At 44.7% G+C, this 15,323-nt stretch overlaps 1 protein-coding gene across 2 annotated transcripts; it reads right to left on the reverse strand.

Annotated features, from left to right (window-relative positions):
- Positions 1-21: 21 nt before the first annotated feature.
- On the reverse strand, positions 22-14,535 carry TIMM44 (translocase of inner mitochondrial membrane 44). Of its 2 annotated transcripts, XR_008447254.1 has the most exons (14): positions 14,434-14,535; positions 13,300-13,407; positions 12,201-12,371; positions 11,762-11,842; positions 10,314-10,463; positions 10,012-10,151; positions 9,454-9,539; positions 7,696-7,788; positions 7,220-7,344; positions 5,558-5,608; positions 3,455-3,544; positions 2,598-2,708; positions 483-1,450; positions 22-161 (listed from the first exon to the last, which is right to left on the reverse strand). XR_008447254.1 is itself a non-coding variant. In XM_054049995.1 (13 exons), exons 1-13 carry the CDS (start codon positions 14,461-14,463, stop codon positions 1,331-1,333), a joined length of 1,356 nt encoding a protein of 451 aa, XP_053905970.1. In that variant the 5' UTR covers positions 14,464-14,535; the 3' UTR covers positions 134-1,330. The 2 variants fall into 2 exon arrangements, 1 of the variants encoding a protein (XP_053905970.1); XM_054049995.1 differs by having other exon boundaries at positions 134-1,450.
- Positions 14,536-15,323: the final 788 nt, after the last annotated feature.

Consider the following 15,323-nt stretch of genomic DNA (forward strand, 5'->3'; position numbering starts at 1 on the left):
GGCTTTTCACGGCATCAGATCCCAAAGCAGTATGCGAGGCCTCGGGCCCAGTGGCTCCATCCCCACCACACCGTGTGGGACCTCCTCCCTGGACGTCACGACGGGCTTCCAAGTGCAAAAGGACAGCTTCCAAGTGCAAAGGGACAGCAGCGCAGCCACGGCTGCAAAGGAAAAAGCCGCTGTTTATTAATTAACTGCACATAACTCCTGCGAGTGCGTCTGCCACGGGCTCACTACCCACACATTCCTCCTTCCCATGACAGCGAAGGAGTCGCCGCCGGAGCAGCCGCCACCCCGGCGAGGCACGTTCTGCCTCCTGCTTCGGGTTGCAACTCCATGTTGGGGCTCAAGAGGAAAACCTCGCAGCCCCAGTGAACACCGCAGAGGCGGCACTGCTTGGCACAGGCGCTCCTCCCACACCCCATCCAATAAAAACCTGTGAAAGATGATGTTCTACCTGTTATTGTAATTTATTTACTCACTTGTTGCTAGTCTGTCCATCCCTGACACTCCTGACCGCTGCTCTGTTCTCACTTCATTGTAGGCAGTTACAGCCCGTTTCCTCCATGCCATCAGCTTAACCCAATGGAGAAACGCAGTTGTGAGCTCTTTAGCGGTACCAGCTGACACAAGAGAACACCAAAAGAATCGCGTTCCCCCTGCAAAGCTGTGGATATATAAATATTATCACTGGAAGCCAACTCCGCGCCTGCAACCAGCCTGAAGAATCAGCCTGATGATGCCAACACCTCCATCCTGACTCTGCTCCACCCCAGTTAAGCGTCACGTGCAAAGTCCTGGTGGTATTTGGTTTAGCAAAGTGCAGGTCACTGCAGCAACAGAAGGCTTATTGGTGCAACTTTGTACAAGGGATGTACGTTAGTGAAGACCAACACCCTTCAAAAGCCCCTCTAAGACCTTTTCAGGGATGCTTCGAAGCCACCAGAGGATGACAGCAGATGGGAACTAGACTTGTCACATCTCACTCTCCAATCCCCACCCTCTGTCCATCACTGAGAGCACTGGGAAAGAGAGGGCCCAAAACAGCCTCCTTCAGCCACAATTAAAAAAGAAGCCAACAGCAGCTGTTAGTGTCTTAAAGACCTTTCACGTTGAAATCTACCATACAGCCTTACAGCAAAGCGTAAGGCAGACATGTCCAGTTCATTATAGGGATTGGTATAATAAGGGCACACCGAATAGCTTGATCTTCTGAAAAGGAACCAGTCCAGCCTCTCTTGCCAACAGTTCATCATCCAGCAGATCGGTGCGAGTTCAGCGATGGCATTGATTTGAGAGAGGTCCAGGAAATCCTTGGATGCCGTTCCCCTCAGAGAACCTGCTCAGTGCTCGATGAGGAAATGTCCAATAACCTCCAAGCAGCGTACGGGTTAAGTTCGTCTTGGTCTCTGCAGAGAGCCCACACGTACAGCATCCGCAGAACCTTGTCCTGGAAGGAAAATCCTGTTGTTAGAACATGCATGATGGTCACAGAGGTGATGGGTACGCAGTCCCGAATAAGGATAGCTCCAGCAAGATCTACTACATTTTGGTTAGAAACTCATCACAACCAGGGACAGATAAGCTTTATTTCCAAAACCAGAATTAGCGTTTCCAAACATCTCTGCGTGACATACATTAACTGGCACCACTCGCCACTGCCAAATGACCTAATTTTTAAAGATAAATTTCTGCTTTTTCAAGCTGTACTGCTCTTTGTAACCTTCAACCAAGTTTGGACTCTTTCCTGCGGCTGTAACTGCCTCTCCCACATCGCGCTGCATGCTGCATCACCTCCCCAGCTATATCCTTAGCTCTCACACTTCAGAAAACACCCAGGTTCCTTGAGCCTTGCTCTGCCATTAAGGCTGGTAACAAACATATCCTGTGGTTGCACCCAACAAACTCAGTTTAGCACGGCTCACGACAGAACGGGCAGGCTGGATTCGCAGTGTTAAAAGCTAAAGTGAAGTGCAATTCAACAGAGATGCCAGAAATTTGCTGCACAAATCCTCCTGTATCAGAGGTTCCCATTAGAAGCCTGTACCACGTACAGCATAAAACACAACTGGATATGGAAGAGTTTCGTGGAAGCAAAGGCATGGGGCACTGTAAGGTATTTTCTACTAGTGTAAGGGAGGCAGCAGCCAAAACCACAAACTTCTACTTGCATTTGTTTACAGTGATTTTCCCAATCTCTTGCAAATGGCTTAATTCTAGCTCCCACCCTTTACGCTCTGTTCTCACAGTGCCCTTTAGGAAAGGAAAAGGCAGAAAAAAAGAACAGGGTTAGGTGGGAGCTGTGTGATGGAGATTTAATCAACAGCAGCATGGTTCAATTCTGTCCTAGAGGGTGCAAAAGGAGCAGAACTCCCAAGTGATAACAGCAGGCAGGGAGTGTGCTGGCCAGGCAGAGCTGCAAATGGAAGGGAAAGCACCGCTGGTGGTCATAGTTCCTGCTCCTCTCCTCACTATGAATTTAAAATATCCCTTGCTCTGTCCATTCTAGATGTTTGCAGGCTCTCCTCATATACACTATTTCTTAATTAATGGGTCATAACGCTTCAAAGGTCTCACAGTTGATGAGCATCACTTACTGGATCACCTTCCACCACTTCCCCTTGCTGGTTCTTAATCACCATCACGACCTGAGCCTGAAAAGTGATGATTAATACTGGTCCCTGCTCCATCATCTTCCCCATAGCCAGCTGCAATGAAAGAAAATTCCACTAGGAAACAGACAATTTCTGCAGATTAAAGTAAAAGCATCAAGTATTTAATACAACCACTATGGCTTGACACAGCTAACAATCCCATCTTCTCCCCGAGCAGAATCTAGTTATTTTAATCAGTTTATACCTGAGATTTGATAATACAGGTGCTGAAGACCTTATTGCAAAGCATTTTCCAAAAAAAACTTTTCCAAACTTGTTTCAAAGTTTTCATAGTATTTCCGGGAAACACAGAATCATAGAATCATTTGGGTTGGAAGAGACCTTAAAGATCATCCAGTTCCAACCCCTGCCATGGGCAGGGACACCTCCCACTGGATCAGGGGCTCCAAGGCCCATCCCTGGCCTGGAACCCCCCCAGGGATGGGGCAGCACAGCTTCCCTGGGCAACCTGTTCCAGGGCCTCCCCACTCTCACTGTGAAAGCACTGGGTTAGTGCTATTTATATTTATTATTAGCCTTTCTCAATCTATATGCTGGCGATTAAGACCTCCAGAGACGAGACAAACTACAACGCCGTAACTTAAGCTTGATCGCACAGTAGCAAATTCGTCGTACGAGTTCTCCCTGCTGGAAGTGGTGATCTGTCACTCTGTTAGTAGAAATGGCAAATACCAGAGCAGCATGAGGCAAAAAAGCAGCAGTCAGAGCAAAGAAAACCCCTCCTCAGGCCACGAGTTTTAACTCATCCCCCAAAGTGAAATACAGAAAAAGACACTCACATCAATGTTGTCAATGTCAAGAATCCTGGAGTGGAACTGCAGACCCATGGCTCTGGCTTGCTGGATTGGATGAGCAAGCTGACTGTAAGTCTAAATGAAGCAACAAACTCGTGTTACACATTTGAATTTGTTCTGTCACAAAGAAAAAAGGATTTTCTGCTTAGAGAGAGCCAGCAAAAAGTCAGTTGGTTGCAAATATTCTGAAAATATATGTCTTGCAAGGTATCACACAGCTATATCAAACGCTCTAAGCTTCACATAACCAAAGTCTCACTAAAAGTCCCACCTCCTTTGGCCAGAACAGGAAACCCATCATCTACAACAGATTATGCACACTGAGTGCATCCGATAGACACAGCACTTACGATTCTGATTTGACAGCAGACAAGGAGAAACAGTCTGGGAACCGAGCTATTTTCACAAGACCCAGCCAGACCCTGGAGGCACCCCAGCATTTCCTGGCTCCTCACATGCCCATATGCTTCATTATTTATGCATCCTGAACTACTGTTGGGGATAGTGCATTTCTACTTCTAGCATTATGATTGTATTCTTGGCAGGTATCAAACAAACTGGAGGCAGTCCCTGCCTACCCCCTGACCATGGATCTTCTTCATTAAACGCAAATATCCTGCAGAAGTTAATGGCAAAGTCACTCGAGTAAGCTTGGAGTTATAGATCAGATTGTGAGGCCGGTAGGCAGAGGCAGCTCTATGAGCCACGGACTGTACGTAAGCCAGTGGGCTGATAGCATCCTGCAGCTCAGCTGATATACTTACCACTTTATAAATAAACTTTTCCTTTACTGGTTTGTATTCCAACACTTTCATGACCAATATCACAAAGTTAACACTTGAGGTGTGATTCTGTGCAAGAACCTTTTATCTCCTTGAGTCTCATTAACAGGCCCTCACTTCCTCCCTTGGCTTATTTTACGAAGAGTCTTAACTTGTGAGTTTAATTTATAACTACAACTAGCTTAAAAGTGTTTGCTTTTTGTCTTTTAAACTGCAGTGAATCTGCTACTTCCCTCTAGAGACTGGAGAGGAATTCTATGGTGATATTTCACAGGTTGCTTAAACCAAGAAAGAACTTTCTATACTTTCAGCCTGCTTGAAATATCTTACCCTTACATAGAATCATAGAATAGTTTGGCTTGGAAGGGATCTTAAAGATTATCTAGTTCCAACCATACTCCAATACCACTACAAAGATGTTAATCACAACTAACAACAACAAAATTAAACACAAAAAATCGCCTCTTCCAGTGTGTGCATTTCCAGCCCTCTGCTGGTCGTGATCAGTAAGGAGAACATCCATTTTAAGCAGTTAAATTCTTTAGAAATAGAAACAGCGTGGGTCACAGTTGCCTACAACACAATTATTTTGGAGAGGAACTTTCCTGTTGTCAGGAAAGGATCTGCTTTCATGGAGTTAAGTGGACAATAATAGAAGCACTGAATCACAATCAATACATATTCACTGTTTCAAGAAGCGGATAAAATACTGAAGATCTATCCCAGTATAAAAACAAAACCAGTTTTTGTACAAGAAAACAAAATTCAGTTTTCTGCAGCGAGATTATCCAGGCTAGTGATCTACGCTGCAATTTCAGAAAAAATGCTTCAGCTTAACAGGATTATTTCCTGGGATACTGCAGTGGAGTTCTGTTTGTTTAGTAGCTCTAGGGACAATCTGACTAAGCAGGAAAGCACCACCTTTTTGGGTCAGCTCAAATATCTCCGCACCTTCTCACCCCATATTTGGGATACAGGCGCTACTAAAGTCCATCCAAATCAAGTCCATCCAAATCAAGTGCAAAACCGGAGCTAGTTAGACTAGTTTGAGTTTAGCTCTCGATCCACCACTTGTCTCTAAAGAAGCTTTCTCTCATATCCAGACTATTCTAGAAGTCCAGCACGTACACTTGACTGCGTTAGCAGTTTATGGTATGAACATATTACATAGGGAAGCAGCTGTCAAAGCGGGTGAGCAACACCATAAACACAACAGCTGGACAGCTTGCAAGGAAAGAAAGCAGAACACATATGCTTAGAAGACAGAATCATAACCTTTTCAGATATTTTTAGGAGCTCTACTTACTGCTTCATAGCACCAGTCTTTGAGGATATCGAGCTCTCCAGATATCATAGCCTAAGAGAGGAAAATCAAATGAAATACCAACATTTTAAAACACCTCCTATTTCACAGAGCTGAAATTACCATCACTTTCAGCAGCAAACTACTTTAAATCCTACAACTTGTGGAACCCTGAAGAAAGAGGAACAGCATTAAGAAATTCTACAAACACAGACGTGCTGAGTCAGATGTACATAAACCTTTTGATAATTACAATTAAGAGCTATGTTAAAACCTTCCTGTCCAAAAAGTCAGCAGAGAGCATGCTACCCAGAAATCCTGGAAGATGGCATCCAACAGAAGCAGAAGCACAAAACAGAAGCAGATCTACAGGTTTTGAGACTGCAAAAAGATCAGGGCATGGAATGAACAGAAGAATCACGTTGTAACTCACGAAAAGGTTTCTCTTTAAAGCACAGTGTAATGAACACCTGGAATTCACAACAAGACACATCCTGAGAATTTTGCAGATTTCAAAATAAAGCTAGTTATATGCAGGAGGGTGTGTTTCAATATTATGCCTTATAAACCTTCATACTTCATGGTATCTATAAGTTGACTGCTTACAATTTAAAAACCCTCTCCTTCAAAACATCTCTTCTCCAAGATTCAAGAGCCCATTTGCTTGCAGCTTGCTTTAGTGACACACAACGTGAGGAAAAGCAGATTCACTATGACAAATCTGCCTTATTTCCCTGTCAACACTATAGTGCCAGTCATACATCTGATACACAAGTCAGGCACTCCAAACCCAGCAGTGACAAAACCTAACTGTGCATCGGTTTGGATGTTGGTATCAAATTGTTAGCATCAAATTGCTTTTTATTCATCCTCTAACCTCATGACTAGGAGTATCATAAATATTTCTACAATACGTCTTAGCATGTATTAATTTGAGATAAGATCACTCACTGCGCTGTATTGTAGGATCAGAAAACAACACTATGCTCTCTTTTACCATCAGTTTCTCTCTTCAAGCATCACTTTTACCAGTTTCACACAGATCTCTCAAAACAATTTCTGCTATACTTCTTCAAAATGCCTGTTTTTCCTGTCTTTTCTGGCATACTGTTACAATGAGAGGAACCATGCCCATTTATACTTGAAATCATCATCCTTCATCAGTGTTATCCTCTGAGCGGTTTTATACTTTAGTCTTTAAAAACATTATTTCCACTTACCTCCTTGGCTAGTGCCAGAAATATTTTCACTGAATCATTTGTCATGATCCAGTCTCCTTCCCAAGCAGTCATAGATCGTTTGGAATCCAGTAGTATATACATGCTGAATTCCTTTCCTTATCAATATTCAATATCATTATTTGCCCAGTACTGTTCATTTAGTTTGATCCCTCTGATGCCTGTACAGTTTCTCACAGGAGAAGATGGTTAACTGTTTTTGAGGCCACAAAAAATGTGCTGGCCTACTAAATTCTGAAATATGGTTTTAAACTAAATTGTTACGTGGGATCCAACTTCCATTTACTAAGGGTATCTCATGTTCTGTGCAAAGCTGGATGCTTGAGAAGCAAATACTGCCCCGGCTTTTAATTTGAGCACCAGAAAAATCTTCCATGTTATAGTAAAGGGAAAAAAATATATATATACCATACTACCTTCACCTTACCTCCAAGACATTGGGGATTATATCAAACTCGCATTGCTTTAAAAAACGATCTTTGTCAAACGATGGATCGACTTTGAGTATCTCTGTCAAAACTTCAGACATTTCCGTCTTTGAGAACAATCCACCTAATAAAAAAATTGAGTGAGACTGTGTGGCAGGATGACTGGGACCAGAAAACAAGAGAAAAGCCTTTGGTTAAACACTAGAGGGAAGGAGGAGTCACCGGGAAACAACTGCAGACTCCCAGTTAAGCTTGAGATTTATCCCATGGCAGCATTTGTCATCGCACTGCACTTCTGATGCAGCAGCAGGTTGTGATGCTGCACGATACTGGAGAAGGATCCACACCAACCACGATAAAGCTCCAGAATCTGTCCCAAAGGTTGGTAACTCATGGAGGACTACATCACTAACAGTCAGTAGGAACAGGACTAAAAGGCAAGAGAGGCACTTTCACAGCAATGATGAAACATTACCTATTAAGTCGGTGACTTTGTCTGTGACAGCTCTGGAAGCTCGAATGAATGCATTATCACTTTCATCATACTTCATTTTCATTTCAAAGAACCCTGAAAAGAGAGGAGACATGAGCATCCCTTTCCTTCCACTACATCCTTGAATTAAGAACAAACATGCAATGGGTTGTAGATCAAACCTGGTAGTTCTCTTCTCTTTGTTTATTAACAAGTATCAATTTCAAAAGTTACTTTTCTCCTCATCTTCCTGCAATGTGCTTAACTATCAATAACTGTCATTAAGAGAATGATGATTTCTCTAACTTTAGCTGCACGGAAATCTGGACCTTCCAAGCAGATTTTTGGATAGAAAATACACTAGTTGCTGACACCAGTAACAGCCTGCTTACATCCTTTGATTCAGTCTGCTACAAGGAGCAGCAGGAGGTGAAAGCAACACCAGAAAGTTTAACTGGGGGAGGGAAAATCAAGAAAAGCCATTAAACCTTGCCAATGTTTCATAAAATAGCAAGACATAACGATGCAGTTCTATGTACTTCTCAACCTTGATAAGAAAGCAAGCCAAAGCTGTCACAAAACTACAGAAGTCATTGATGGGGAAGGAGAACTCCCGCAAAGCAAAATCTCAAAGGAAGAAACAAGGGCAGAGTGTGAAGTCAAAAAATAAACCATTTAAGCAGGCAGGCATTGTTACCACAAACTAAGGGCTCAACCAGCCCATTATCGCTCTCCAGACACTATCAGATGGACCAGAACCGCAGAAGGCAGCTGTAGGATAACAGGCCCTGCATGGAACCTTCAGCCAACCATGCTAATTAGCAATTGGAATCCTGCCCTGAAGCTTACGCTTCTTCCGAAAAATACAGTGTTCTCAGTACAGGTGGTACAGAAAGGGAGAGCACACATTGGGGAGCCTGCAGCCACATCTGCAACGCTGCCCGAATTGCAAAACCAGCGTCTTGAGAATACGCATAAAATCTCGAGAACGCACAGAGCTCATGCAGATGGCACAGGAGCAGAGGACACAACATGCTGGGAGTTTTAGGAGCTATGAGCTTCTCTTCTTGGAAAGGATAACAAATGGCATGTAAAAAAACCATTCTTGGATACCTTTCAAGGAGCTCCACTTTAAAAGAAGTTGAGAAGAAACACAATCCAAAGTTAATTATATGTTGCACTTTTACAATCTTTTTTTCCTGGTCTCAGGCTTCTTTATGCTTTCAGAAACATTAACCATCTAGATAATTCACAAGTTACTGCCCATTGCAGTATAGATATTCAGTATTTTTAGGTTAGAACAGAAAGGAGGCAAAGCCCCATATATTCCAGAGTTGTAAGTGGATGATAACAGAAACCAGCTCACTGAAGACAAGATTTTTCCTCATTACAAGCTCAAGGCCAGGAGGAAGAGATCTGCCTGCCCTCTCCCTGGTGACATGCACACACGCATGCCCTGGCCTCTTCCCAGTGCCAGAGTGGATCTGACAAGAAAAAAAAATAGAAATAAAAAAAGAATATACTTCAGCTCTCTTTAAACAATGGCAAAAGCAAGTTTTGGTACCAACAGGCAGCACCGACTGATCAAAACCAATGCCTGACTGGGGGAAGGGTCCTAACGCTGATGAAGCAACGTGGAAATGCTGCTACGTTGTCAACTACTCTTAACTCCGGTTCATATGACCTCACAGCAACAGCTACAACAATAACAAAGGCATCAGATCCAACACAATTCTGCTTCTTTGTCTTTGGAACACTTACTATTGAAGACCACATTGTTGTCCTTGAAATCTTTCCACTGCTGATACCATTTTGAGTCTTTATGCAGCACCACACCCATGGCCTCCCTAGAAAGGGCAAAAAACACGGATAGGAATTTGTGAATAAGTAATCTGCATCCCAGTGAGAAGAAAAAGGACATCCTGATGAAAATCACAGCAGCATGCAGTCTCACTGCAGATGTACCGCAGAAATCATACATGACTTAGTTTAGGCAGCAGAGAAAGCAAAGGAGGTTCGGATTAGTCCTGCCAAATGTAATTCGATAGCAAGATATTAGAACAGAGAGAGCATAACACATGCGCAAGTCAGAATTTCATTTCAGAATATTACGTAGCCGCTTTTTAACTTTAAGTTTCTCTATCAGAAGATTCAGCATCATCAACTTACGTTGGAAATTTGCTCAGACCTACCTGCTCTGCTAGGTCACGCCTCACCCAGCACTTGGATTTTAATCATTCCTGCCCTGTAGCTAAAACTTAAAGTTTTTATTACATTATAAGCAGAAATCTTCACATCTAAATTACATCCAATACGTACTCATTGGCTTCAAATATTCGCTCCTCTTTAATCCTCTCGCCTGAGAATTCTGTTCTTTTTCGTAGCCGTTCCGGACGTTTGTAAGGACCAGTCTGCCCTAAAACACTTTCATCTATTTCCTTCTTAACGGTTTCTACTCCCTGAAAGGAAAATATCCCTATTAGGTTGATTTACTGTTCCCCCTTTGCCCTTTCTCAGAATCTAAAAATCGCTTCTGTTGAAGAAAATAAAACGAAGCAAAAAAGATAAGAGGCCATAGGCTATTCTCCACTCCCTTTCTCAGCAAAAAAGGACTTACATACCTGAGAAATAGCTTTGAAGGCTGCTGTCTTGCCTAGTTTCTCTCCTCCTTTTGTCACCGACTCTGCAGATTGCTTTGCTGTTTTTGCTGCTTCTTCCACACCCTCCTTTATCTTTCGGCCAATATCACTCTTACTTACTTCATCCAAACTCTGCAAGAAAAGAAAACAGGAACAAAAAGGTCATTTCAGGTGAAATCTTATTTGGAGCAACTCCTCTTTGGGGATGCTAAAGCCTTCCTAATGCACACATGACAAGACTAACCAAACCTAAGGTGAACACACAGTTATATGTCACAGGGGAGACTGACCCAGACACCGTGGTTTGACACTGCAGCATTATCCAACACCTCTGTGCAGAACAGCAAATTTGGCTACTTGTAAGCCTTGACTTACTGCAGAAAATCTTGTACTCTAAGAGAAAAAGCAGTCAGTTTTCAGTCACTGCTCATTTACTTACTCTAATGAGCAGGAGGGAAAAACAAGATTCAGGTGCCCAGTTTTGTGCCAGGTGAATTCACAGACTCCATAACACTGCAGATCTCCTACAGGTGTCACGCACAACTGATTTATTCAATTTTTAATATACTATCAGGAAGACTCCTCAAAAATTTCCTCCGAAGATAAAATTCAAAGCATACCGAACACTCAAATACATCTGCTGCCTGGATGAACTCAGACAAGGAATGAAGTAAATGAGTAAAAGCTGCAGTTCTTAGTCCCATCCTAAAAAAGAACTTGAATTCAGCTGCTTAAAAGCAGATCTGCATAGACACCACGACCATTAGCGTCTGAGCCTGGAATGGAAGACACTCCTACCCATTTGGTGCGAATAATGCCTGCTCCTCCAGGCACTTTTGTTATTCCCCAAACATGCAAAGCCGTGGGATCATGCAGAGCTATGGGATCATTCACAGCACGCTAACATAGAGGATAGCGCTTCAACTCTACCACCAGCACTCTACCCTACACCACTCAGGGCTACCAACGCTGCAAAATGTTTTTAACGTGTAGTAAGAAGCCAGAAGCCTTATTACAGCAGTAGCAAAAATTGTCAGCGTGAAGAGCACATCCTATCTCCTAAAGAACCTTCCCAGTGACCTTCCAGCTTTGCTCAAACTGCCCTCCAGTGGAAGAACCACCCCTTGAGGCTTTCTTTACTGCCAGACAATGCAGAACCATAAGGACTATCTCCAGCCTTCAAATCTGAGAGGATTCTCTGGACAGGGCCTGTCCTCTGACCGTACGCTACTAGAATAAGAGATCAATCATACGCTATTGCTGCAATTTTGTTAACGATTCTGCCCTTAAAGATTTAGAACAGTGATCATCTTTAGAACAGCAATAACCTTTCACCAAGAAAAAAGAAAGGGCAGTAATCATGAACACAAAACACACAACCACAGAGCCAAACTGCTTTAGGGAAAGGCGCTTCCACAGCTGCATTTTACCTCTTTAACTGTACCAGTTATTTCTTCAAGTTTCTTTTTAATCACTTCTGAGGTCTTCACTGTTTCAGATTCAATGGTTTTCTGTGGGAAAAAAACATACTGCATGTAACTAAGAGGCCAGAAAATACTCAAAAACTGATAAGCACATAGTACAACCCATTAACACTGTAACTGAGGGCAAAAAGCGATACATTTTAGGGAGGTACAGTACTTGAGTAACCAGCACCAGCATCTCATTTTTGCAAATAATGTTGTTTATAACTCTTCAAAGCATGCAAAAGAAGTATTTAAATACTGTCCACTATGTCAGTATCTCCAGTCAAACAGAACTTCTCATAAAAACAAGTGTGCTGAACTCAACAGTTCATTTTTACTCTCAGCAGTAATAACTCAGCGCTGGGCAATGAAAACACTGAGGGAATTCATAAGGAAAACTTACGTATTTTCTCCTTGCTTCTCGAAGTGCATCAGATTCTTCTAGCTTTTTAGCTTCATCTCGGAATTTTTTAATGCTTTCTTTCATCTCCTTGTTTTTTGCTAATTCCTGTTTGATGTTCTCCACAAAACCTGATATAAACCCCTTTCTTCCTCCAGAAGAGTAGCATCTAGACTAAAGAAAATCATTACATGTTGTAGAATCCAAAGAGACAAAGTAAGTATCAAAGCCAGCAGGTAGATTTAGCTAAGCTAAGAATTTGGTCACTTCTAAAGTATGAAAAGTTGTGGAAAACATATAGCTGCCTTGAAAAAGCAGAAGCTCACCCTCAAAACAGCCAGATGTCCACTACGTTTTTAATGCTCTGTGAAGTACCTCTACACAGCCATTAAAGAAGGTGCTTCTCCAGAGAAAGTTTAACTCCAGAGGTTAGTTCAGGCTTAAACAATTTGGTAGGTGAATTAGCAGAGCACCACTCCTGAACTCTGTCACTAGGACTCAGCTACCACAAAGTTTCTGGAGTTCATCAAATATGACACCAAGCTGAGTGGTACAGTTGCCACACTAGAAGGACAGGATGTCACCCAGAGGGACCTGGGCAGGCTGGAGAAGTGGGACTGGGAGAACCTCAGGAGGTTCAACAAGGTCAAGGGCAAGGTCCTACACCTGGGTCAGGGGGATCCCCGATTTCAGCACAAGATGGGGGATGATACGATGCAGAGCAGCCCTGAGGAGAAGGACTTAGGGTGCTGGGGAGGAGAAGCCCCACATGACCAGCAACATGTGCGCGCAGCCCAGAAACCAACCGTGTCCTGGGCTGCATCCAAAGCAGCGTGGCCAGCAGGGAGGGAGAGGATTCTGCCCCTCTGTTCCTCTCTCAGGACACCTCAACTGGAGGATTGGGTCCAGTTATGGAATCCTCAACATAAGAAGGGGACGGAGCTGTCGGAACGGGTCCAGAGGAGGCTACAAAGATGACTGAGGGCTGGAGAACCTCCTGTACCAGGACAGGCTGAGAGAGTTGGGGTTGTTCAGCCTGGAGAAGAGAAGACTCTGAGGAGACCTTAGAGCAACCTTCCAGTACCTGAAGCCATTAACCAACCTGGTGGATCTCTAGGACAGGCCTGCTCATTCTATAAACTGCATCTCTGTGGACTGCAGGAACTGGGTATCTTCTGGACATAAGCCATATGCCACTGATGAGACATTTCTGCAATGAAAACATAAGATCAGGTTAGCGCACGATACAAGAATGGTCTTGAAGAGGCAAGAAAGAAAGGAAAGAATAGCACAGACAGTGTTCACCGGTCTTCTGGGAACACATCCAAAACACTGCCAAGAAACACTGTAGCCTGGTTTGATCAGAGTCACCCATAAAAACTCTGCTATGTGTTTGGGCAGCACTATATCCTCTTACAAGTTCATTTTGATAAAACCAAAGTTGCAGTCCAAAACAGGCACTACACTTTTTACAATCACTTGAGAACACATACGTGCCCATCCTTGGCCTTCAGTTAGGCAAAAACTGCACCTTTTACCTCAAATGAACCTCCTCTTCTTGATAGGCTTGTGTTACCAAATTGTGCAACCCAAGCTCTTTCTCTACCACACCACCTCTCAAACTGCTCACTCTAAAAGGTAAAAAAAAAAAACCCAGAAAACAAAACATGGACAAATCAAATGGGCTTTGCCACTATAAAGTTTTGGAAAACAATTTTAAGCGGAGAATATTTAATCCTGTGTCCAAGCTAACAATAATACGTTCACCTGGTTGTCAGGCGACGTCTAAAAAGTTTTGTAAGTGGTGGCTGCCCCATCCCTGGAGGTGTTCAAGGCCAGGTTGGATGGGGCTTGGAGCATCCTGATCCCGTGGGAGGTGTCCCTGCCCATGGCAGGGGGTGGAACTGGATGGGCTTTAAGGTCCTTTCCAAGACAAACTATTTTATGGTTCTAGAAGATGTACCAGCTCAGACAATTGCCATTTTTCATAACACAAACGCTTAATCCCACGTTTAACTCTGGGCACAACAGAGAACCCCCTTCAGGGCACCCCAGGGAGCAGCCTGAGGGCCAGAACCTTCAGGAACGCTCCCACCCACACCAGACCGGTCAAACCCACGTGCACCGCTTTGAGGAGGCGGTGGCGGAGCGGCTCAGCGCCGAGTCAGCCACGTGCAGACCCCCGGGGCCCCGCCGGGCGCTGCCTGCTGCCTCCCCGCCGCCGCCCCGCGCTCACCCGGCACCCGCCGGCTCCCGCCGCCGCCATCTTCCCAGCGCGCCGCGTGACCTTCGCGCCGCGCCGTCACGTGACGCCGCTCCCGCGCGCCGCACTTCGACGCCCCGCGTGACGTCACTCTCGCGCGCCGGCGCCACGTGTCAGGATGTAGAGGCACAGGGATGCAGTCCCGGTGAACGGGCCCGGACCGCCCCCGCCTTCCTCCCTCCCTCCCCGCCGGCTCCGGTGCCGGGGGGACGCAGTCCCGGTGAACGGGCCCGGACCGCCCCCGCCTTCCTTCCTCCCTCCCTCCCCGCCGGCTCCGGTGCCGGGGGGACGCAGTCCCGGTGAACGGGCCCGGACCGCCCGCCCCGCCCCGCGGTGGCTTCGGTACCAGGGGTGGGGCAGAGCCCCCGACAAGCATTCCTGGGATCCTGTGACCTCACAGCTTACGGGGAGTAGGGCGGAGAGGAGATTGGGATAAGAGAATCAGATGAAGTTGTGTCTTTTTCTCCCACCTAATAGTATTCTAATGACTTTTAGAGCTGTTTTTTTTCCATGACGACTACTTCCAACCCCACTGGCTCTCGCAGCACAGTTTAGGGATGCCATAAAGAAACTGCAGCAAGCAGGAGGTAGCTTTGCACCAGAGGACACGTCCCTCAAGCTTTAGCTTTGATTAGTTGATGACACTCCAAAGATCTCTTAGGGGTTCTCTGTGCAAAGCCTGCCGGGGAGATTCTAGAGCGTTCCTCACTCTCCCCTTTCTCAGCATCAGAGAGGAAGGAGAGTAATGCAGCTCAAGGGAGATGGAGAGGCAGGCATTGCCTCAGAGCCAAAGTCCTGCTGACAGAGCCCACCCTGAGAAAAGCTTCTCATTTGCTGTTTCTGGAAGTAAAATTTAGTTTTGG

The sequence above is a fragment of the Cuculus canorus genome, chromosome 27, assembly GCF_017976375.1.
Source record: "Cuculus canorus isolate bCucCan1 chromosome 27, bCucCan1.pri, whole genome shotgun sequence".
NCBI classification, from domain to species: domain Eukaryota; kingdom Metazoa; phylum Chordata; class Aves; order Cuculiformes; family Cuculidae; genus Cuculus; species Cuculus canorus.